Here is a 24,948-nt window from a genome sequence, read left to right on the forward strand (position 1 = left end):
TGTACTTTCTCAGTGTGCACCCACTTTAGAACAACTCCCGAGTGAACCGTTCTCCCATTCATCTACCCAAAGCATCAACATAATACAAGCATCTATCTCAGCTGGGCCCACCATCCTTTCCGAAAAATAGCAATGGCAGAAATATTCACAACTGTTCTTTGATCAAATGTCACTGGAGCAAGAGAATGAACATTTTCAACACTTCAAAATAACTGGATCTGAAGGTCATTAAAGACTGCTGCTCAGTGGGGGTTACCTGGCAGCAGGTCATATACATATACTCTCCCCCCGCAGCCCTGGGAATCTTTTATGAAGGAAATATTTCTCAGAATTAAGCAGTTTGAAAGCACCTTTTTGTACTCAAGAGACAGCAACCAGCAGCATGTATTTCAGAATTCATTTACTGGGAGTGGGGGGAAGGTAATTAAATTTTTCTTTTCCTTTATATCATTCACACACCTCACCAGAGACTGAGAGACAAGTGAAAATTTTTAATTAAATAAGCACTGGAATAAAGCTATGTGGAAGAGACGCTGGAATGAACAGTATTTTCCTAGGAATTTGGTGGGTTTTTTCCTGAATAAGTATCCTCAAAGCAAAGTAACTGATAGAAAAAAAAAAAAAATCATCAAAACATTTATGATCATCAACTGTATTCAAACTCATGAGACATTAATTAAATAAATCAATCAATCACAGAGCAAAACTCCTAACAATTTCATATGCAACTTTCACCTCATCACAAAAGCAATAATGCCCTTACAATCAATCAGTTTTAGCAGCACTGAACCACGAGCAGGAAGCATTTGTATGGTTAAAGATAATAAGACAGACAAAATTCAACATTGTAGCCATTCCTGCCTGTATCAGCCCAAGGCAAAATTCATATCCTGTTCTGAAAATTAAAAATTAAATAGTATAAATTCATTTTAACCTCTTTATGAAACATGCAGCTATATAGCTCATAGTACAAATTTTAGGGCTCACCGTGAGAGCTTGAATCTCTTCCTCTGCCTCAGCTGTTGTTTCCTCTAATTCAGTTTTGGCTTCGCGGAGCTGATTTTCCAGGGCTGTCCGTGCAGCCTGCAGCCCGGTAATTTGAGATTCCCGCTCCTGGAGCGTCAGCTGCAATTCTGTCAACTGCCTTTTGAGTTCCAGCTTTTGTTCTTCATGCTCTAGACTAACCTGAAGAAAGGAAAAGCACCACCTGAATATGAGTTACTAACAAAGAATATATAGGCAACGTAATCTCATTTCAGACCTCACTTTAAGATGCCATTGCCATGTCTATCCCAAAAATCACGTCTTGACAGATTGCTTAAGTCACTGAGAATTCAAGGACACAGCTTTGCCTACTACCTAAAAACTACTGGTTTGCTTTGATAAAGGTTAAAAGCAACCTGGCAATTGTGAAACAAGGGCACAAGAACAGTTCCAGCTGTGAGTCAAATAGCACACCCCAAACATTGATATAAAAAGCATGAAAGTTGAAGTAGTTTGTGATGAACTTTCGTCACTGAAATTGAGAATATTTAGGCATAAACATCAATACTAATCTTTAAGTATATGTAAACATTACACACATTTCGCAACTGACTTGTGATTTTCCCTTCAGAATCTTTTTAAAGAAACCAGCCAGATCATCTGGCTCTGGGTTTATTTGAATGGCTTCTGTTGAAGGTTTTCTTGAGGCATACTCAGGGATAAACATGTCATTTCCAGAAATGGATAAGAAATGAACAAGCAGCAGAACAGATCTCAGTGCTCAAAATCAATTCCAAACCTTAGCACCTTCTTCAGGCTGTCTGCTATCCCAAGTGAATCTGTCTGTTGTGCTGTAGATGCGCGACAAGCCTGCCAGAAATCTTACACTGGTCCCAACCAACTTCCGGTCAAACAAGGACATGTGTTGGTCGTCCAACCCTCTTAGCTAAAGGCAAGATTTCAGTCTTAGCTGAAAATTAGTGGAGTGAGACTGGAGAAGGTAAAAGAAGATTTGAAGTGGATCCAAACTAGTTCACACAAAACTAAAAATGAAGCACAGCTCACAAACCTTTAAAAATGCATATTTTCATATTACTGTTAGGTTTCCTTTCCAGAAAACTTCTGAAAAATGTGCATGAAGCAACAGGTCTCCTGCTTTCTTACAGCAATTCGTTTGTGTCCTTTGCTTTCTATTCTGTAGACTGTAAGGCTATGGTTAAGCTGGCCATTGTACATAGCTAAGCTTTTATTCTCTATCCCATAACCACTCTAGCTGGACAATATTATAAGGATATTGTACAAAAACCCAAATAATCTGAGAAAGCAAGATGATCTAAAAGCTCACATTCGGTTAGGTCTAAGAATGACAAATCCTTAATACTTACTTTCATCTCCTTCTTATAGGCAATTTTAAACTTTTTGGGTTTTATTCCTAAGGAAAAAAGTACTACTAGACCAAACTAAATTAATACACCTTATAATTCCATTTTTTATAACACACAGCACTAAAACAACTTGGTTCTCCCTCTCGCTATAATACTCAAAATAAGCTACATCCCAGTAAGTTTGTTTGGAGGGATTAAACCCAAGTTTTCACCTCTCGCAGCCTAGTCTCTAACTCCAGCAGGCGGTTCTTGTCGGTGTGATCTTGGTGACTCATCTTTTCCAATTGTTCTTCTAATTTTCGATTCTGGGCCTCTAACTTTCCAGCTTGTGTTTCCAAGTAGAACTTCTGTTGCCTGAGCTCTGAAATCATCTCCTCTTGGGCTTTCCTGATAGGAGAAAAGCACAACTGACAAATCCAAAATGTCCTTAACACACATCTTCCTTATTCACCCCAGTGAAAAGGCATGCAAGTTTCCTGTTAAGTAGAATAGTTAAGTTCATAGCTCAAATTCTACACCCAGAAAAAAAAGTCAGCTCTTTATTTCTGTCTGCAAAAGATCCATGTACTAGTGTAATCATCAACAAATGCCCAGAACACTAAAACTCCATGTTTGCAAGTTGTACAGAAAAATTAACCTTGAACACAGTAATCTATAACAATATTTAAGCTGCAGTTCATTCTTCTCATTTCACCAGTTCCTTGATACATGTTTTTCTATACAGTAAAAATAAATGCTAAGAATAGTTGCCTTCACACAATGTATTTCAATGAGAAAAGAGAAACCCTATGATTTAGCGTTTGAGGGGGTAGTGTATTGTGGGTTGTTTTGTTGGGTTTGGTTTTTTAAATTGTAATGGACTTAGAACTTGACCTACATTGAAGTGAAGCTTTGTTGTCTCTGATCAAAGTCCTAATCTACAAAGTGAACAAAAATAATAACTTGTGCTCATAAGAATTTTGAGAGCTGGCAACAATTAATTATTACCATAATAATTTGAAATGAATAGCTTTATTAAAAAAAAAAAAAAAAAGAAAATAAGAAGAAAAAGAAAAAAATGGTCTTTTTACATTATTTACAATTCCTGGAAACATTTTATCATGCATTGGAAACTTCTGCCTTATAGTGTGCTTTCTACTTAGAAGTCTCACAAAGCTCTACATATAATAATGAATTAATATTTTAAGAAGTTCTCTGTGAGATAAGCTGTTATTAATCCTATCCCAAAGAAATTATGTGGGTTGCTCAAGATGAAATAGGAAGACTTAACAAAACTAAAAATAGAACTTAAGTCTTCTGAGTCACATTTCTCTACATTGCACCCTTTTCACCTTTCCTTTTCTTTTTTTTTTTTTTTTTTTTTTAAAAAAAACCTCTACAGATTATTGCCAGCCAGAACTGTCAAATGGTCTTATTTCACTTCCTACTGTTTACTGGGCTATCTTCTCAGGAACCCGATATTCACTGGTTTCCTGAGATACTGATGGAACAAAAGCTAGCAGAGTTGTTCTCTCCTCCCAAGGCTTTAATCACTAGTTCTCGTCTTCAAATATGCTCAGATTAGCTGTAGCTTTTGTGGATTCAAAATACAGTCCAACAACAGATTTGTACATTTTCATCACCACAATTCACAAAATAAGCACAAATTAACTAGCTACATGCATAATGAAGCAAGTTTCTCTTAAAATTTTGTTAATTCTGTACTACCTTCTACCAATCCTGCAAAATTACATTACTTGACAATATAACTCTCAATAATCTACTCTAAGATTTTTTTTTCCTTGTTTCCTATGGATGTCCAGTCAAGCACCCTGCTCTCAGAGGACGCATTTAGCTCAGCTAAGTTCTTACACTCAGTTCAGAACCAATGACTGTGACGCTAGACCTTGCATATGCTTCCCAGGTACACGCTGAGGCAATACTTCTGTTTTATTTCAGACTGAAGGTAAGTTATGATTTTTGCTGCCTCAACAAACCTCCTGGGTGATTAACTGGAGGTCATCTGGAGCATAAAGCAACACAATTAAATTTCTCACTTATTTTTGTGAATATTTTTGGCTGCTTAGGCTAAAATAACTTGCCAGATATTTGAAATCCAGCAAAAACTGGAGCCATTACATATCTGGAAGCATAATCACCACTGAAAAGGAATAAAACCAAAGCAACTCTTTGCCAAAATTCATCCTTGCTTGATTCTGTTTAATATTATAGGTGAATCTATCCAAGCGCTTCCCACAAACATGACATTCTTACAACAGTTGACGGATACTGAAAACCTTTTTGCAGGCAGCCAAAGTTGACGCATCTCTTAAATCAGTAAGAGCATATACTACTTTAGCACTACCTTGAAGGATATATCAAACAACCTGTGCTCTTTCCTATACTTCAAGTAGAATGCCTTTAAGTAATTTATGAAGGAAAAACATCATTATAAGGACAAAGGAATCTCAGCTAAAATCCAAAGCAAAATAAAGTTTGGGCAGACAAAAAGATCTGACACAGAATATTTCCTCTGTGTTTAATAAATAAGGATTCACCACAAGAACAACTGCTGATTACATAGTGATTCAAGATGACATTAGATCTTGACCAGTAGTATATCCCAAAAACACTGAACTGCCTATTACACCAGTCATTGATGAGAAATAAAGAAAGGCTGAGGACAAGAAGGCAACAGAGATATATGCTGGGTTAGCATATATCTCTACTGCCTTCTTGCTATCTGGGTTAGGAAGAAAACAAAATTAATTGAAGCGGCATGCTGAAGCTGGGGTATCTCCTAGTTTACATTACTTCTGCCCATTTCAGTAACAAAATACCTCATTCTTGCAATCAGCAGTTCAAAAACAAAAAACATGCAGAAAAACTCTTGACTTAAAAAAAAAAATAATCTAGTTTTCTTACTTGCCTTCTTACCCATCAGAACAGGATGGAATGTTTGTGAAAGAAAGGTGTTTAATGTTTTCAGTTTCAACGTTATGTAACTGTCACAGGAACCAAGGAAAATACGAATCTATTACCAATATGTATGTTCAAAAAAGGAATACAGGCTTCTCCAGAGATAATTTAGAAATTAAAATTATTACTATTCATTTAACCTGCACAAAAGCACCAGCCTCAAGAAAAACTCTGAAGTAAACACTGTAACACAAACCAATTTTCCTAGTCATGTTTGAGGAAGTACAAATCAGGCAGTGAACCACAACTATTTGAAGAACAAGCCTATTTCTGTATCACTGAAAAACAAGCAGGGAGCACAGCAGGCATTCAAAAAAGAACCACTTTTACATTAAGAGAACAGATCTTACTGAGAACTGTTCAGTAGTGACCAGTATGATAGCAGTTGCTATACTTACATGTTCCTCTGGGTAAAAAGGCTGCTATTTGCTGCCAGTTTATTGGCCTCAGACAATTCCACTATTCTCTGCTCCAGTGATCTAATCTTAGAATCCATTGCATTGATCATCTGAAACAGAGAAAAGTGCCTTTGAGACCACACAATAGAAATGATTATAAAAACAATGTTTAAAAAAGTCTGAACTTTTTCCAGAAACAAAAAAAGTAAAAAGAAACTGATCAAATGGCCAAAAGAACATTGCAGATGCAATTACTGGAACTATTAGAACGGCTTTTTACTGCTTTACTATTAGGGAAAGCAAGCATTATATTATCAATGCACAAAATGATGGGTACACAGCAAGGTACGTAGCTACTTTTAAGGAAATATTCTCAAAGGTACCTTGAACTAAATAAAAGGGTCTTTTAAAATTAGTATTAATCAGTGGATTTCCTTCAAAACAGCTCAGCAGCATTACAAAACCTCAAAACCAAGATTATCATGCTTGAAATCAGTCTCAGAAAGCTACTTTTAAAATGCTTCAATTTCCAGTTCAACTATACATACCGCCTTCTGTTCTGCCAGGACTTTACATTTCTCACGTGCTTCTTCTTCATGTCTTCTAAGCATATTCTCAAGTGCTTCCTTATCTGCAAGATCTTTCTTCATCTGATTTTCCAACACCTAAATGAAGACATTTCTTTTGTCTAAATTATATCTGTTTCACTGGGCAAAGGGCAAGCAGAAAGAAAATTATCAAGATAGAAATTTTTTTTCAAGCAACTGATCATATCTCAAGCAAAATTAAAGCCAAGATGCAATTGCATGACATCCACGGAAGAGCAAATTCCAAAAAAGAGCACTCCCTCAGTTATCTCTGAAACTGAATTTAATGATGGAATTTTATGAAGACGTGAAGATACTGTAGATCATTTTAATTATTATTTTAATTCATATAAACTGTGTTCAGGAAATATTCCATACTAATGCAACAGACAACAGAAAAACTCTATACCCCAATAGCATAGTAGAGGAAGTAAGGAAGTGCACATCCTTTGGCTGCCCTACCAATATGGCTCAGAAGTATTTCGTAAGTTCCATAAGTATGCATGTGAAGGCAACTGAGACTCCATAAATTCTTCACATTGGAGACATCAAATAAAACGGCTAAGTAAAAGACTTCTTTTTGTGGCACGAACACCTTTCATTAGGAACAGGACTGAAGTAACTAACTGTTACCTTTTTGTAAAAACACATGCTACGTATGTATGTATGTTCAGAGATTTAAATCAGTTGTTAAACTGAAGGTCATTTCCTTCAAGACAAGATTTCAGAAGCACAAAGCCCGGACACCACAGGATATGTTTTATAGTTCCAGTTACAAAAATCCCATGTCCTCTTTCACCCAGCTTCCTGATTCCTCCTACTAAACCCTATATCATATGTCCCTGTAATACACTGGCTCTCTTTTTCTAATCGCTATCCTCTTTTCCAGTTTTTATGTCATCACTTCTCCTTTCCCAACATCTACCTCTGATCTTCCTGCTTTCTATCACTTTCCTTTCATTACTGATTACCACATGCTTTGGTCTGCTGGGAAACCTTCTTTCTTCTCTTTTTTTTCCCTTCATATTTCTCCCACAGAAATTTCTTTTCTCCTCTTAAATACTACATCCTCTCACATTTAAGCTGAAATGTAGAATTAAAGTCCTAGGTAAATGTACTAGATTAAAATTGCCGAAAACAGATTATGCTTAGTGGAAACAAAGATTCTGACAAAATGCATTTACTGACTGACATACTGCAGGTTCTTTAGAAAAATCCTTAGGCAGTGCACATACTCTTATTTCCCAATTTATTTTTCCTAATTTTAGATGGTGTCTGATTCTATTTCTAACCATTTGTTAGTCTTATGCTACCCTGGAAAAGACAAAAACAAAGTGGGCGGTTTCTGTGGCTTCTTGGCAGATGTTACAGCTCCAAAAAGATGGAATTTCAGAAACGCTCCAGTATTTGCTGAATTTAAAACTTGCAGGTAGGCTGTGTGAATAGTCATAGAAAATCATCAGTAGGAGCCGAGAGCTTTCTCAGGATGTGAGATCCAATAGCATGAAGTATTATTTAGTCAGCAATAGTCAAATTACAATAAACAACTGCCTCCCTAAGGTCTGACTTCAAATGCCACCTGTTTAAATGCAGTGCTAAAGACAGATAAAGTACAATGGCATGGACTAGAAGAAAAACTTATTCAGATTCCACAAGCTCTCTGAATATTTCAGTAGTGGTAAGCAAAAAGGCAACTCGTAAGACAAAGCAATCACAGCCTAAAGGCAACTGTTTTACCCTGAACTCATTCTACCCACAAAAGCTTGTAGGAAGATGATAAGAAGATATTTTTACTTTGAGTTTTTCCTCATAGAATTGTTCCTTCTGCTTCAGCTGCAACTCCAGATGTTGTGCTGCAATCTGAGCCTCACGGTGCTTTTCTTCCAGCTCCTAAAAGCAGCAGAGATTCATATTCAGACACAAAGTAGTAAGTGCTGTGTGTATGTGTTACACAGGTATCAAACATTCATTCATTCTCTTTTTTAAGGCTTCACATTATAAAAATCCCAAGACCAGGGCTGTCATAGTGAAAAGAATTATAAGAGCTGCACATTATCAGTCTTAAGCTTTGCATATCGCTGGTGATGCATCTACCGTAAAGCAGATATACTGCTAAAGACAAAGATTTCTACTTCCACAGTATGAATCTCCATTTCCCAGTACCGTATTCCCAAAGATGGGCCAAGGAGGTTTTGTGAAAACAAGCAGTTACAAACACTTCATAGCTGCAGTGGCATCACAGGAAGTTCAGATCTATTTTTAACAAGGTCTTTCACTTGTTTTCTCACAGAAAGCCTCAATAATGGGGCACTGCTGTCTCTGCTTTTCATACTACATTCAAAGAGTGGGAATAGTATTTACTTGGCTATATTCTGCAGACGGATGTTGTCAGAATAAATATTTAGAAATTGGTTGGAAATTGAAAAGTGCAGGATGCAATATACGTGGTAGAACATAGCAGAATATTTTTAATCTCTGTACTTCACATCAGATAGTTTGAACCATTCTGCTGTCTGACTATATCTATAATCCCCTTTCAACAAGGCAACTCGCAAGAGTTTAACTTAGAACTTTATGCTCATTCATTGTCATATTTGCCATTCCAACAATTTCCTTAGAACAAAAGGCAGAACCAGGTCTGTCATGCACTACCACTGGATTGACTCTTGCAGAGACAAGTTCAGGTTCTGGGATGCATCCAGGTCTTCTGTCTGCCTTCATCACTGAAAATTTCCTGATATTTCTACTTTAGCTCTTTTCATATTCTCTTTGCTGATCTTCCTCATCTTGAAAACATACAAAGACTTTTTTGCTCCAGTAATTGCAACAGACCTCTCTTTCCAGAAGTGAGAATCAAAGAGGAGGTTCACCAAAAGTAGGTCATCTGCAGTGCCTAGTACCCAACACTTCTGCAAGGAATGGAGATTGCTGCTTTTTGCAATTGAAATATGTCTCCCAGCAACAAGAGGGACAACTAACCTCCCCCAGAAGCCCACACGTTTCAGGTCCTGGCAAAGAATCAGACAACCGGAGCAGCAGCAGTTTCAAAGCTACCAGCAGACTGCTCATACTGTAGCAGAAGCTTCATCAGTTTCTGCAGTGGCACTTAACAGCCAGTGTGGGCTTAAAAAGGTAACCTCTTACCATTCCAGTTCTCACTCACTATTCTCTGTGTAGTGCTAACTCAAGGTAACCTCTTACCATTCCAGTTCTCACTCACTATTCTCTGTGTAGTGCTAACTTTGCTATGATGCTATTAACAATGATCTACACTTTCAAGCAGTAATAACTTCTCTAACTTGTTTTCTTACTTCTTAATCAAGTCTCTACAGGCAGATCAACAGGTATTTCTCAGGAACTGCTAATTGAGTATACATGAAACCAATGCCTTTATTCAACAATTTCCACCTTATTCTATGCAATTCTATACCTTCAGCTCCCTTCCTACCTTTCTAAACCAGGAAAAGTCAAAAGTCATGAGGGAATGAACAGGGTAGAAGTGGAGAAAAAAAAAGAGTACTATTACCTTGTGCTCCCAGATGGAGCACTAGGAAAGACTTCGTAGGATTATTTCTTCAACAACTGACTTTTTTATAAAAATACTATTGTGTGTCTCCAAATTTCTGTCAGAACTCCATGGAAACTATCTATAAGAAGAGCTAAACACATCCCATGATGTAAAACAATTAGTTGATATTTCTGCATTCTCTTCCAGTTTTTCTTCCACAGAGAATGTAATCAAAACCAAGGAACAATCCCCAAATATACACAAGGGCTTATGAAACAATTCAAAGTTTTACACTATTTCTAAACAGAAAGTTGGCTTTCTGCACAGCAAAACCATAGCTTCCCACTTACCATGCACTCATGTTATCAAAACAATTTGAAAAAATCAGCACTGCTAAAGAGCTGATTCTACTTTTCTTGAGAGTGCTCTGACATTCTAATGCTGAAGTCCACTTATGCAGCTATTACCCAGAACAAGTATGGGTTATCTGTTGACTCGAAATACCATTATTTATACATTTTCATTTGGCCTTTGGCCTTCCTCAGGTGTGTCTATGCTCAAGATTGCTACCAATTAAATGTAGTCTTTCCTTTTCATATTGGCAACATAGAAAGAGAACTCATGAGAAACACAAAATTAATATAATTATTTCGCTATGAAACCATGCTTGTGTCCCAGGGAAGTAAAAGTATTAGAAACACCCTCTGCTTGGTTCACTGTAGACTGACATACCAACTTGCTATAAAGATTTAATAGGTTTAACAAGGAGAGAAACAAGAAATTGCCATCAGAGAAGATATGTGGGTAAAAATGGATTCCTGACAAATATCACCTTTTTTTTTCCCCCAGACAGACAGTTTAGATAACTAATTTCTCTCTGCTTCAAAATGTAAGCATTTCAAGTAGATCTGACCTCTAAATTCCTTTGCAATTTAGTTTAAAAACTAGATATCAATGTTTCTATTGTTGCAGTATCCTGTCCTGAGAATGTTTCGCTTCTGAAACAATCATTAGGTAATTCATTTAAATATTACTAACTTGACTTAAAAGTGCTCCCACCGAGACAACTAGAATTTCAAAGCAGTATTAAGACTAAAGGTATAGGAGTGACTTTGTAACTAAAGCTTCAAATAGAATTTGAGCACTTAGGCATTCTCTAGTATGACTGGTACAAGAAACAATGCCCTTTATTCAACAATTTCCACCTTACTCAATGCAATTCTATGTCTTCCGTTCCTTTCCTGGCTTTTCTAACAAACTCCTACCCTTTATCTTTCATTTTCACCTCTACTCACCAGAATTTTTTCTGCCATCTGTTGAATCTGTTGAGATTTAGTTTGAATATCTTCCTTTAGACGGTTTTCTCTTCGTTCCACAGTCTCTAATCTCTTTACTTGATTCTCCAGAGAATGGCGCCGTTCCTGTAGAGCAATTATTAACTGCCATTTAGGCTAACCAACTCTGCATTATCACAAAGCAATGAGTAGCTTTTGGAAAAAAATCATCTGAAGCAGTCAATATATGGTAGTCTTTTATATTTGAAATCACCATCATGCCTCAAATCCCTTATGGTAACCATACGTCCTTATTGAGTCCTCACTGAAAATAAGAAGCCTCTCAGTTTTCTTCAAAGAAATACATGCTATTTAATGGATTAGTGTCCACATCACTTTCCTGTAAATAGTTACTACAGGAATACAGGCTGTGCACAGTCATCCACATGAGGGTGCCTAAACTGAGACACATGCCAGTAACTAATTTCCTCTGGATAGACATTCTCCACTCACCTCCGCTTCAAGCAATTTCTTTTTTATGCTTTCATTAGAATCTTCCCGATTCTGCAGCTTCTCTAACTCCTTCTCAGCTCGCTCCTTTGCTTGACGGATATTCTGAAGAAGTTCAGTTGCCTCTGAGCTAGCTTTCACAGCCTAAAGGTCCGAAGAAAAAGAAAAAAAAAAAAAAAAGAAAAGGTATTATAGGAAAAACACACACAGACAAACTTGGTATGTGAAAAGTTCATAACCTCGAGATGGTCAACATTCTGATTGTTACAGAACTTTGGCCTAGCCATCTAAAATTAAGACAACCTACAAACACGTACAGGAACCCAAATTCTAACTTCTGTTACATAATTCCTTTTTGTTTCATAAAAAAATGAAAATGCAGGAGATCTACATGCTTTACTTGCTGCACTGCAAGTTTCTAGTTGTCTCTATGTACTAGAAGTAACGTCTACCCGCAAATTCAGCTCAAGTTCTTGGAAAGAACTCACAAAACACTCTTACTAAAACACTGGAAGAATAACTCATTGGCCTATAGGTAATTCCTTGTAATTAATGAAAGGAGAAAAGGGGAGGGGGCATTAAAACATGACTGGTTTCAGATATGAGAAGTACTATTTCTACACACTTTTGGCCTCCTATTCATATTTTAGATCACTAACCCTTGAAAAAGCTCTCTCTCAGGAGATGCCAAGCTTGAAAAGCTCTCTCAGTGGACTATTACGACAACCCCTTTCTTTTCTGCTGAAAGATCCCAGCAAGAGAAGTTCCCTTACTCTTCGTACAGTGCCTTCTTAAGTGACAGACTGACCACAACTGCAAACATGAGATATTAGTACTTCCTCCAGCTTACATACCAGGAAACTAAAGCAAGGCCAACATGTGTTTTACTAGTAAGTTAAAACATCTGAACCCTGTCTTCAGAAGCAAGGGCCTAGTGCATTATATACGGCACACCCAAACTGGCCTTTTAAATCAGAATTTCTCTACACTACTCCAGATCTGACTCAGCTTCATTTGTAAAAATAAACACTGTTGACATGTCTCAAGAGCTGAAAGCATATTGAGAACACCAATGATTTCAGATACCAGTTCCCACCCCCTTTTCCTTATCATCCCCCATGCTATGACTAATTCTATTTTTGAGGACAAAACAAAGCACACCCCTCCTCTGCATTAAGGTTTCATTGGAAAACCGTGTGGAAAATTCACTTTCACCACCCAGACATTACCTTTGTCAGCTTTTCCTGCAGCTCCTGGATTTTTGCCTGTTGCTCTGTATTGATCTACAGTTAAATAAAAAGATGGGGGGAAAAAATGGTGTAAAACCAAAAAGAAAAAAAAATGCTCTCTACTTATGATACCGTATTCATTTTAATTCACTTCACAGAAATCTCCCTATAAATGCCACACACCAAAATGCTCCTTGGCAAATCTACTCCCATTTTACTAATTTCTGGTTGATTTCACATTTTGGTCACTGGGTAGATTGTTCAGTGTGAGAATACTCAAAATTCTTTTTACTTTTCATTTGCTGTTCTTTATCCATAAAGAAAACCCTTATGTATCACTTCCTAACCTAACTCCAAACTCACACATAACGGCCTATCCTTGCCTAGCTTCTGAACACAAGCCGTTAAGAGCAGGATATCCAGACATAGCTTTATATCAAATCAGGAAGAACAGTGAATCACATCAAGAAAAGATGAAAAGAAAAATAAAATAAAATAGAGAAGGATGTGAGGCTGTGAATGCCACTGACTAGCCAAAGACACTCTTGGTTTCTGTGCATAACATGAAAGACCCAGGAAGCAAACTCCAGGATGCTGAAGTAGCATACCTTCTCCAATTTGGAATACAGCTCTCCTGCTTCATTTTTTCCTTGATCTTTAACCTGTAACTTAAATATAAAATATATAAAAGTCTCAGGAAAAGTTGTAGTACACTGGTCTTCTATCCAGTCATCACCTTATGCAATTTAAACACAAGCAGTTACACAAAGTATAAATTACATTGAGTGTACAATTGAAAGATGTTTTTAGTTGGACAAACCATGCTAGTCTTTAGAGGAGACACACACAATGTGCGTGTGTGTGCATGTGAAACAGCACTAGAAATTCAAGCAAGCATCAGCCTCCTCTCCCATGAAGCCTAAACTACCTTTTGCAATTTGTTGTGACATTCAGTAGCTTTACGTTTGAATTCTTCAGCTGCCAGTCGGGACTCTCTCAACTCCGATTCATAAAGATCACTACGCCTGCGAGCTGAAATAAGATCCTCTTCTAATTGATTCATCATCAACCTCATTTCTTCTACTTGAGCTTGATATTCCTGTAGTTGTGGTGGAACGGAATGAAAAGGGATTACGCTTTAAAGTCAGCAGGGGAAATACCTGGAGCAGCAGATCCCAGAATACTGATTGTAGGCAAGAGCTGCATTTAAAAATATGTGGAAGAAAAATAAAGTACAAAACAAAACAGTAAGAGCTAAATAAAATAACATATCCATGGTGTTCTGGTTTGAGTCTTGCCATTCTCAAGTCAATACCTGATAAAGTCAAAATATTGACTTTTTGAAAGTGGCTTTACTGCAGAAACACGCACATACATCTACATACAAATGAAAAAAATTACTTACATTTCTAATTTCTGAAACAGAAATGTGCCTTTGAGTTGATGTCTCTACTAAATGCCCAGATGCTCCCTCAAGACACAAATTCTCAGGCTGATAACATGACAATTACCACAGATCTGCACAGCTTGGGTAAAAGGAAAGAAGGAGAAGCAGAGGGGTAGCATACTGTGGTTTCTAGCCATCAGTCATTTCTCTTGACAGAGTTAAGAAGGATCATATTGCTCTGTATGGGAGACAGCCTAAAATCAAATATTAACTTTAAAAAATTGTCTAAAAATCCATTGCCCATAGAAGATATTTGCCTATATGGTCAGAAATAATGATTCCCCATGCAGGACGCTACAAGATAGGGCATCTGGATGGGGAAGGTGGGAGAAGAAAAGAACATTTGAATTGACTATCTCAATGCGATGGGGTATTCAAACTGAGACTAGCTTGTGAGATTGCTTCTTGTATCTTCTCTGGAAATAAAGAATTTAATTGTGTTTATTTAGCATTTACTAAGTCCTGCAAGAATACATGTTATAAAATTACTCCAAACAAAAAAAAACCCCACAAAACAAAAAACCAAAGTATTTTTTATGAAGCTGAGAACAAGTAGAAAACATGCACATCCAGAGCTAGGAAAGATTATGAAGGGCTGACAGTGGAGGAGTCTATCCTTCTTTCCATTTTAATATCTTGCAATATGCCTGACTACCCCCATATTCAAAAGAGTAACTGTCTCATGACAAAATTGGGTTTGTCATCACTTCTTCCAGACAACCAGCTGTCTTTAGTTAGACAAGTGATTGCATGAACACTGACCCTAATGTCAGCCCATGATTCTCTAGCAACGTGGAGAGCTTATGCAGATATTTAAAGCAGCTGGGCCTTTAACAGATTGCTTTACTATCTGTTACAGAGAGCATGGCAGAATGGCTCTTTGGTGTTTAATCCCCAAATTGATTCTCCAGCTTGTAAGGCTGACAGGGGACCTACTCTTTCCAGTTAGTCTCTCTGCAGATGACCTTATTTTCTTGCTGGAAAGAATGAGAGCCTTATAACAAGTCAGCATACATGAACTCAAATATTTGTTTCATACAGATACATTTGTGAATTAAAAAGGCAGAATGGTTTGAAGGAATACATGTTCTGCTCAGAAATCATGATTTGTTAAGACTTCCTAAAATACTCAGCTTTTATATCAGCAAACACTTGACCATGGAATTACAGGTATGACTACAGTTGCCATTGTGAAAATGAGTGTTTGGGAAGGGAGGAGAACAGGGAGGGAGAAAAGAAAGAAGAAGAGATCATTAGTAATATTTCAGTTTTTCTTGTTTCTTCATGTTTGCAAGACTATCTTTGACTATATCTCATGATCAGGTCTGAAGAAACAGACCACATCATTCAAGGTGACACAGAACAATACCTCTTGCATATGCACTGGTCATCATTTTAAAACTATCAAGATGTACGTAAGTGCCTATTAACAGATAGGCGAAGCTCAGAGCATATACCTGAAGCAAATCACATCAAGGTAGCCACACACAAATGAGTGGGCCTTTCAAAAAAATATAGATCCTGATTTGTTTCAAGTGGTGTCCATTCATATGGGTCTTCATCAAGTAACAACCAGAACACAGGCTTAGTTAAAAAAAAAAAAAAAAACCAAAAAAACACAAAAGAAAAAACAAACACTCCAAACAAAGAATAAACCCAAACCACTAACCCACCATTCTCTTCCATTCAAGTACCCGTAGGTTGAACCTACAGTCTTGCCCTGAAAATACCAAATATCTAATTATTGGGTTTTGAAGATTCTGATTTGCTGTTAATTTTACTCATTCTCTCTCAAGCTTCAGGTTTTTAACAGCACAACTCAAAGGAACTCTTTCATCTCGCCTCCCAGTTCCCTCTAACATAAAAATAATGATCCAAGTATTTAATGGCCGAGATCCACCTGCTGGTATGAGTCAGCAAAAACATCTCTGCATATCTTGTTGTGGTGTTCTTGCACACAGGTTTCAGAAGACCACCCCAGATATGAAAGTCTACAGGATATTCCAGATTCACTTGTTGACCTAAGCAGCATTTTCATGTCATCATGAATCTTCACAAGTGAAATTAAGAGATTCTGGGACAAAACATTTGATTAAAAATTACTTGCATTATCTTTCCTCTGTTACATGCATCTGTACTGCCTAAGAATCTATTGATATTTAGCATCACCAAAAATACATTGCAATATTTAAAGCAACTTTGCTAAAAAAGCACCAGAACACAGAGGAATGAGTTTTAGATCCCTTGTATTACATAAAACCACCATCCAGAAGAGTGTTGTAGAGGTCTATGGAGGCCTGCTACATCCAGAGGGTTGTTTTTGCATTTCATTACTTTTTACATAAGAGCTGTTTGTGTCTGGAGAATTATTACCTAGATTTCTGGGCTTTCTTGTCTCAAACACTATGAAATTAGGCAGTTAATGTTTGTAAAGTGCTTTGAGGATGAAAACCAAAAGATAATTGCAAAGAATCGTTTGAAAATTTCTTTTTCTCAATACAAATGTTGCTATTAATTCATAAAACTGAATGGATTCTGTCTTGTAGATCATTTTAAATCCTAAAAATGTCTACATTTGTCACCACTTTTTAATCTAATTTGACATTTTTTTTCCTTATGAACAACCATATGGATTAATGAATTTTCAACGCTCTTCTGGTGGAAAAAAATTATTTACTTTGCAAACAGATTAAATTTGGAAAAGAACAGTTAGGCAACACAGATTCTACTTTGAAAGAGCATTAAGCATTTTAAATAGTCAGATAAGAAAAGGGGGGGGGGCAACCAACACAAAATTAAGGTTAGCTCTGTTCTCTCCCAGGTGAAGATTCATTAACGTTGTGAAATTTGTATAACTTGACCATTTAAAATGGACAGTTCATTTCTAATGCAACATATTATGAAAGTATTGCAACTTCCTCCCAAGCTGGTTTTATAGATAAAGTACTTCCAGGACTAGAAAAACTTGAAGTTTGGAGTTTGTGCTGACTTGCAATATACACAGAAGTGTAATTTTGTTGCTTCCCATTTTGTTTAAAAAAACATGTGGAAACTCACAGATTGGGAGTCATCACAGCCTACCAACAGAAAACATAATCTTGGCAACAGAGCTGGAACACGCCAAGAGTGCCTATTTGTAGACAGCCACTCTGCTCCCCAAAGAAGCAGGTATACCTGTTCTTTGATCTCTTGCAGTTTTCGGCTTTGCTCTCTGATATCATGAAGTAGCTGTAGTGCCTTATCATCTTCCTGAGACACCTCCATCCTTGCCTGCTCCAGGCTTCGCTTTAAGCTCTGCAGAAAGCAAAACGTTCAATACATAGTCTTTGGGTTTTCAGATGGCTGTACAATAAAGATCTTTAGCTCTACAAATGCCTTGACTGCAGTGAGGCATCACACAAAAAAAAACAACCCACGAGACACCAATGATGGAACCCTAAAGAAATTCACAACCAGTGCTGCTTCCATCTGGACAGAAGCAGCCCATTCTACAAACACTGTTTACTACACTTAAATCTTAGTTTGAAACTCTTACTTCTTCACATCAGGTTTACAGACAAAAACCAAACAGAGATCACAAAAGGCATCCATTATTGACAGCATTTATCTGTATTTTATCTAGCACTATTAATACACAACCTAGATACAATCCTTCAACTTCATGTTACTAACAATTCTGTTCATTTTTCTGCTTGCTGTTCAGTGTGTTAAATCCCTTAATCATCATTAAACTTCTATAAAGAACAGAAGAGCTGCCTCTGTATCTCACCACACACCTTACCTGCAAATTTTAACAAACCAGCGGTCCTCCTATCAACTGTGTATTATACTTCAACAGAAAGATAGAAACTGAATTTTATTTACCTAGTAGCATTTGGTATAGGAAAATCACTCAGCCCCATTTTAAGATCTACTTCCCAACAAATCCACCCATCAGAAATGCTTTTCAGCCCTCTTGAAACAGAGTACTATCTGGATTTTGGTTCTTGGTACAAGACAGGAAACAGAATACTACATCCAACTGAAAATACAGAGACTATTCACTAGAATGAAAATATCCTCAGTGGAATCTTGCCAGGACAACTGGGCAGACATTCCAGCTCCCATGAAAAATGCCAAATGATCTTTGAAGGCATGGGTTTACAGCCTTATTTTTATATTCTACCTGAAAAACAGCACCTATCCTAGCATCATCCCTGACACTATGCTGGGGAACTGCATCAGTCTGAACTCACGATACTACAGACAGAGGCAACACCATTGTTTCCTAATACTCATACTTGTCCTTGAAGACTTCTGTCTAGGTACTGACTAGGCCTCATCCTCTTCTGGCTAAGAAATCTGCAAATCAAACCCAAGCACGTTCTAGCACAGCCAGTAAGACAAACAGCACAAACAGCTTCAGCAGGACCAGGACAGTAGGTACTCCTGTATGTTCTAAGGACATGACCATGAAACAAAGTTTGAATAAAACTAGCAAACAAGCCTCTGCAAACAATTCAGGGCTCCGTGTTCAACAAACATCATCTCACATATTATTTTCTCTCCATCAATACCCCACTGAAGCCATGATGGAAGAGAAAGGCAAAGGCCACCAGATTTCAGGCCTTCAGAGCTGAAAGAGCTGGTGTAAGGGCTCACACTGCATTCTGTGATATAGGTGGCCAGGTCCTGCTCCAGGAGGGATCGCTGGGTCTCAGAGGCTTTCAGTTCCACCTCCTTTTGGCTAAGTACAGCCTCCACCTCTGACACTCTCCGGTGCAAGCGCGTCATTTCCTGCTCCATCTGCAATAAATATCAAGAAGTTATAAAAGGGGCTTCAAAAGCTTTGTTAACTGCTACTTTCAGAGCTCTGTTTGTAAGGAATTTGTCTCCAAGAGACTTCTAGCTATGTTTCTCCAAATGGTGTTTAAATTCCAATACCATTGTCTCTGCTCCAGGAATGCACAGTTCTTCTTAAGGACAAGTAGTAAGTCTAAGTCACCCCATTCATTCAAGCTGCTTGTTCATATTCAGTCATTCTTCGAACCCCAGTTAGCAAAGAAGACACAATCATTTTTCACCTGACTTGCAGAGATGGGTCACTTTAACCTTATCCCAAATCCATGCTGGACCAGAAGATGGTTTCCCCCCATCTCCTTGTCAGGAGCAAATGGTCAAATCCAGAACAGAGCAGGGAGAAAAGTAATCGAACTCTCATAAAAGTCTCAAACAAGCAGTAAGTTTTAAAAGACTCCACCAGGTTCCCTTTATTGGAGCACAGCCACTGTTACAAGATGTTCACCATAACCAGTGATATGACAACAGTTATGTAAGTAGAAGCTGATGAGTTAGGAAGAGAACCTCAGAACAGTACTGCTGTAATTGTGCATATCATGAAGAGGCACGGCCTGCAGGAAGAAGCAGTTGTCTGTGTCACGCTGAGAAAAGGACTGTTTAAAATCCAGAGCCGCTTCTTGTTAAGATAAAAGTATCTAGAGCAACAGCATGGCCTAAATTCATCTCCCTTTGTATTGGACAGGAAGCCACCTCACTGAAGGAAAAGCACTTTGCCCACCACGAGTCTGGATGATCAGCAGCATCTGACAGATCCCTGGACATACAGTGGTTGCAGATTCCTGGAGCAATGGAGATGGCCAATCGCATAAATAAATACCTTGTGACACTTGTCCTGGACCTCTTGGAGTTCTTTGCTCTTGAGAAGAAGTTTCTTTTCCATGGAGCTGACCTTGGCTGGAGAATCCACACTTGAAAAAGCAGATCTAAAAGAGCAAAGCCAAACAGCACATGAATATAGGCAAAAGGTACAGAAATCTGCATTTATGCAGCCTTGGTAAAGTCACTGGGTACTTACACATACCGGGATAAAAGACAGGTGCAGCGATCACAGTCTAACAGCCATCATTTCAGATCAAACATACCATAAAACCTGATGACAGCATATCATTATCAAATAATCCATGTGTACTCCTGGTTACAATATTAATATTTTCCATCAGTGGCTTATGTCAGAGTGCAAAACAATAAATCACAGCAACTTTTTTGCATAACTTGTATGGATTTATAAGTGTAACAAAAACAAAACAAAGTCAACGTAACCATTCAGAAAGATAACAAATTTTCAGAGAATTGCTTTATATTTTGTTCTTTAAACGGGCTTTTAAGTTCTCATCAAAGCATAAAAGCTCTAAAAACTTTAACATGTCATAATTTGCATCACAGGAAGAAGGGTTTCATATCCTTAGTTACCTTCTGTGAATCAAAATTGAAACTTTCTTATACCAATTCATATGATACCTACAAACTCAATCAATATCAATATGATTAGTCACACTGCAGAACTTCAGAGTTCCACTTATAAGTAATTTTTTTCATCAGACACAACTTAACTGTACTATTCAAAACAATGCGACTCCAGAAACCTGGGGAAAATATTTACATGTTCTTAAGCTTTCTGTCTAATTGGGACTCAACATTTAAGTTTGCTGTTTCTGTTAAGTCTAAATTCATTCTAGAAAAGTATAGGAAGCCACTCAATATTTTGGAGCGTATTTTTAGTGTTTTGCAGTCTTAAATATATAATTTGCAACCAAAAAATTAGGCACACACATCAAACCATAATTTTAAAAATCACATTCTCCCTCACAAAAAATGATTCAAACTAGATATTTAAGCAGTTAATGATAGAACGAGTGTTAACTGATAGATGAAAAAGCAGAAGTACAATGAAGGTGCTAATAAAAGATCATACAGTCTGCCCACACATTGCTTTCTGCTTCTCCTGGCCACAGTTTGGTATACAGCCAGTTATCCCCATGGAGAGAAATGAGCTTTGAGCAGCTCTCTGCATATAGCCATACACCCACACACAGCAGCACAGTCTCTTCTTAACACCAAGGAAAGTTTGATTCCATCACCACCATTTTCTGAGAAAAATCTACTCCTTAATCCAAACAGATATGCAGGATAGTCACAAAGAAAAAGACACATGGATTTTTATGAAAATGCTGCAGCAACATATCTGTATCAAAACAGACCTTCATTACCATCACCTCAAGCAGTCATTACAAACACTGTTTTGATATTAGCAAACAAACAGCAAAATCCACCAATTCTGCCTTGAAAGGTCAAATATTAATATTTCTTCAGAAACCTGATATGGAAAAACTTAGAACAAAGAATCCTGCATGTCAACAATGCAGATATGATTAGCACTTAATAAAAAAAAAATGCTAAAACTGAATGCTTTTTAAAGCATTCCTTTAGTCCTGGTCCAATCAATCCAATCCATCAAATTATCATATTTAAAAATCAATTTATAAAGCGTGTCTATACTCCTACAGAGAAAAGGAAACCATCCGAGGAAGATGCATATTAAATCCTGTAACAGCTGGGTGTACAAACAAGGCTAAAAATGAATAGTTGAGAAAAGCAGTCTAAAAATACAAATTAAAGCTCACATTAACTAAAAAAGAACTAAGGAATCTGCTTTAAAATGTTAATCAAATATATGTAAATAGCTGCAAATGTGTACTGAGACAAGTCTGAAAATCTTTTTATAATAAAAATTCAGCTTTACAGGTCTGAACTGTACTTGCTAAAACAATATTTCTTTTTAATTATAGTTTCAACATAAGCCATCACCTTTTCACTTTTATTCTTTTTGAATTTGAGGGATTACCTAAGAAAATTCTAGCCAGTTCTCAGAGACCTGGTTTTATTGGCTGCTTCTATTTCCCCTCCCTAAAGGGGTTTAATTTTATGTGTTATTTTTGCTCATTTATATTATTTGCTACTAAAAGAATCAGAGCCTAATATTACAGGCACCATTTTGCATTTCAAAAGCCTCTCCTAGCAAGCCAGCTTAAAGCATCCATATGCATTGCAACACAGGAAGTAACAGGACAGATTCAAGCAAGAAGACACAGCGCTCTGCAAAGACGCGTTGTTCAGCCAGGAGTGACGGAATGGGACAGAGCACAGGAGACTTGCACTGACAAAAGTTTGAATTTCATTAGGTGACTGTAGAGGGAGCTGCTCCTCAGGGTTGGTGTCAGTTTTGTAAGGAAAGAGAAGGCTACAAACTAGAACTACAATCTTTCTTCCTCATCCCTGTCCAAAGGGAGGAAGAAATTCCTTAAAAATATATGTCCTGGTGACAACAATTTTCCTGCCATGGAAACAGGACATCTTATCCCCAAGTGAAGCTGATAACAGTTAGCACTGGACACACAGTTTTTAGGAGATACCCTTTTCCCAGCAATTCTTTCCTGTGTACAAATTATATTAGAACAACGTCATGAATATCCATACAACCTTCAAAGTATCAGAAAGGGGGCAAACAGAGGAAATCAAGAGAAATGGAATACTGACTAATCTAATAAGCCTTGTCATGGTGATATAAGCTCTCAACACAGCATGACAAGGTGGAAAATACCCACATTGCTGGGGCACTTACATTCTTCCTCAGTCAGCATCCTCTCAGTAATTAAACACATACAATCCAACATCAAAAGTCATGATGCAAAGCCATCATTCAGATTGATACCAACTCAGAATATTTCATTTAATTAACTGCTACATCTGGATCAAGTCTCCTAGCACAAAGAGCAGTTTCTGCTGTTCCCTCTGAAGTGTGAAAAAAAAGACTAACAAAAGGTAAAAGCATACATCCACAAGAATATTGCAATAAAAGATTAAAAAAACCCAAAGTCAATTCTACAGTACCAAGCGCTGGCAGCACTAGCTGTGCCAATTTATTTTCAAAAGCAGCACTGCCTGCATGACTAAAAAACAAGTTAACTTACAGCTATCTAGTGATTTCACAGCTAGATCAGCAATAGCCTCAACCAGCAGAACTACCAGCAATGGTGCTAGTTGTGTAAAAGATCCTACAGTCTTAATGTGGCTGAGATGAAGAAGGAAAATGTATTAGTACAGGAAGAGCTGTAAGGTGATTCTGGGGTATCAAACTCCTGTCTTGACCTCTCTCGTGCATCATACCTCATACCCTCCTTTGTCCTTTTATGCTGCTCTCATAAACCCCCAACTCACCTGTGCTTCTTCCTTCTCACAACAATTGACACCATCTGTCCTAATCCTGGCCCCCACACAACATGCCTATAATCTCATCCCCCATCCATCATGCTCTATTCTTTTTAGCATTATACTCATCTGTACCTTCCACCCCCTCGTAAATGCTTGCTCAGGCCTAAAAAAAACCCAACCAAAAACAAACAGTGATACCATCAATCTGTGAATAGAGCTAGCTGAAGCAAAGCATATTTTTGGTATGCTCATCCTGTGCTTCCTCTTTAATCTATCTTTGGTGAAAGAGTTTACCAGAACCCAATACACTGTTGGAAGAAATCAGTAATCCTTCATTTTGGAAGAATGGCCCATTTTAATTCTCAGTATTCTATAATGACAATCATTAATTCATATCAAATTCAAAACCAAATAAATAAATAAAAAGAAATCTTGAAAAATACCAATTCGTAGGAACTTACAGAAATATTTGGACCATCTACCAAAGCCTCACAGACCACAGTTCAAGAATTAGCATTACCATTAACATATTCTGATAGATAATTAAAAAAAAAAACCAAACCCACATCAGCAACTGAGATTAGGTACTAGTCCCACTGTCAGCCTTGCCTGTGAATCATACCTCTAGGTTCTGGTTTAGCAAGTATTTTATATTAACCTAAGTTTTGTATCATAAGTAGTCAGGCCCCTTTAGCATCTTACTCCCATCTCAGAGAGGACAGAAGCAGGCAAAAATTTACATCATAAACTATTTTTTAATTAGGTATTTTTTTATTAGGTATTCATTTTTATTAGGTATTTTGGTGTATTTGATTAGCCCAGGATTCACAATGCATTTATCTCATGCCTAGACTAGGCTTCTGCTAGTCACCTGCAAATGACAAGAACAATTTTCTTTCGCCACTTGATGCATATTTCTGGCATCTATGGTTTTTTCTCCCTTGTTCTAAGCACTGGAGATCAGCCAGTTAGGGACAGGAAGTAAGGTGGAGCTGGCTTTTAATGGAATTAAACTCTCAGTTGCCTGTTACCTTGTCACAGTCACACACTCACAGCCAAACAAGCAGCCAGATTTGCAGTCAGACAGGCATTTCTCCCCATATCAAGAATTCAGAGGCCATGACAGGAGAAGGAGTTAGCTAGTCCTTCTCTGCAGCCTGATCCCAGTTCTTAGAATTACACAGGAGATTTATTTAACAAACACTTTGCTAGTACAGGAACATATGACATAAGCAATGCCCTTGATTTCTCCTAATTGCTTCCTACAACACATTGTCATGCCTTTTGCTCTTTTGTTAAATCTTACACTTGTTATAGGCTCAAAAATTCTTTCCAAAACTCATGGTATGGGGCAACACACAGAACATTTGAACTCAATGGACCCTTCTAAACTATACACTGACTATATAATTTCTGGCAACAGGTCTAAGTGACTTAGGTGAACCCTTCTAACCCTAAGTGGTTGGGAGAAAGAGGAGAATGGAAAAAGATAACTCTTTTATCCTTCTTCTGTCCTATTTTTTCCTAATTGCCTTTTTTCTTAAGTATTTGAAATTCCTATCTCAGCTATGGATTCTTACTGTCCAGTGAACATGGGCAACAGAATAACCCTAAACTTCG

The 24,948-nt window shown here is 37.4% G+C and overlaps 1 protein-coding gene across 11 annotated transcripts in view; it reads right to left on the reverse strand.

The window, feature by feature from the left end:
• The window catches only part of CIT (citron rho-interacting serine/threonine kinase), a 73,734-nt gene that overhangs the window by 30,357 nt on the left and 18,429 nt on the right, over positions 1-24,948 (reverse strand). For 6 of the 11 annotated variants that reach the window (XM_037397021.1, XM_037397632.1, XM_037397462.1 and 3 more), the window contains exons 11-23: positions 19,937-20,042; positions 18,922-19,065; positions 17,455-17,574; positions 13,762-13,932; positions 13,442-13,501; positions 12,834-12,887; positions 11,608-11,748; positions 11,116-11,241; positions 8,107-8,202; positions 6,274-6,390; positions 5,726-5,835; positions 2,582-2,756; positions 988-1,185 (exon numbers count right to left, since the gene is read on the reverse strand). In XM_037397021.1, coding sequence (XP_037252918.1) covers positions 988-1,185; positions 2,582-2,756; positions 5,726-5,835; positions 6,274-6,390; positions 8,107-8,202; positions 11,116-11,241; positions 11,608-11,748; positions 12,834-12,887; positions 13,442-13,501; positions 13,762-13,932; positions 17,455-17,574; positions 18,922-19,065; positions 19,937-20,042 — 1,618 coding nt within the window. The remainder of the gene's footprint in view (positions 1-987; positions 1,186-2,581; positions 2,757-5,725; positions 5,836-6,273; positions 6,391-8,106; positions 8,203-11,115; positions 11,242-11,607; positions 11,749-12,833; positions 12,888-13,441; positions 13,502-13,761; positions 13,933-17,454; positions 17,575-18,921; positions 19,066-19,936; positions 20,043-24,948) is intronic. The other 5 variants (XM_037397816.1, XM_037397725.1, XM_037397549.1 and 2 more) reach the window with 1 other exon arrangement.

Source organism: Falco rusticolus, chromosome 1 (assembly GCF_015220075.1).
Source record: "Falco rusticolus isolate bFalRus1 chromosome 1, bFalRus1.pri, whole genome shotgun sequence".
NCBI classification, from domain to species: Eukaryota; Metazoa; Chordata; class Aves; order Falconiformes; family Falconidae; genus Falco; species Falco rusticolus.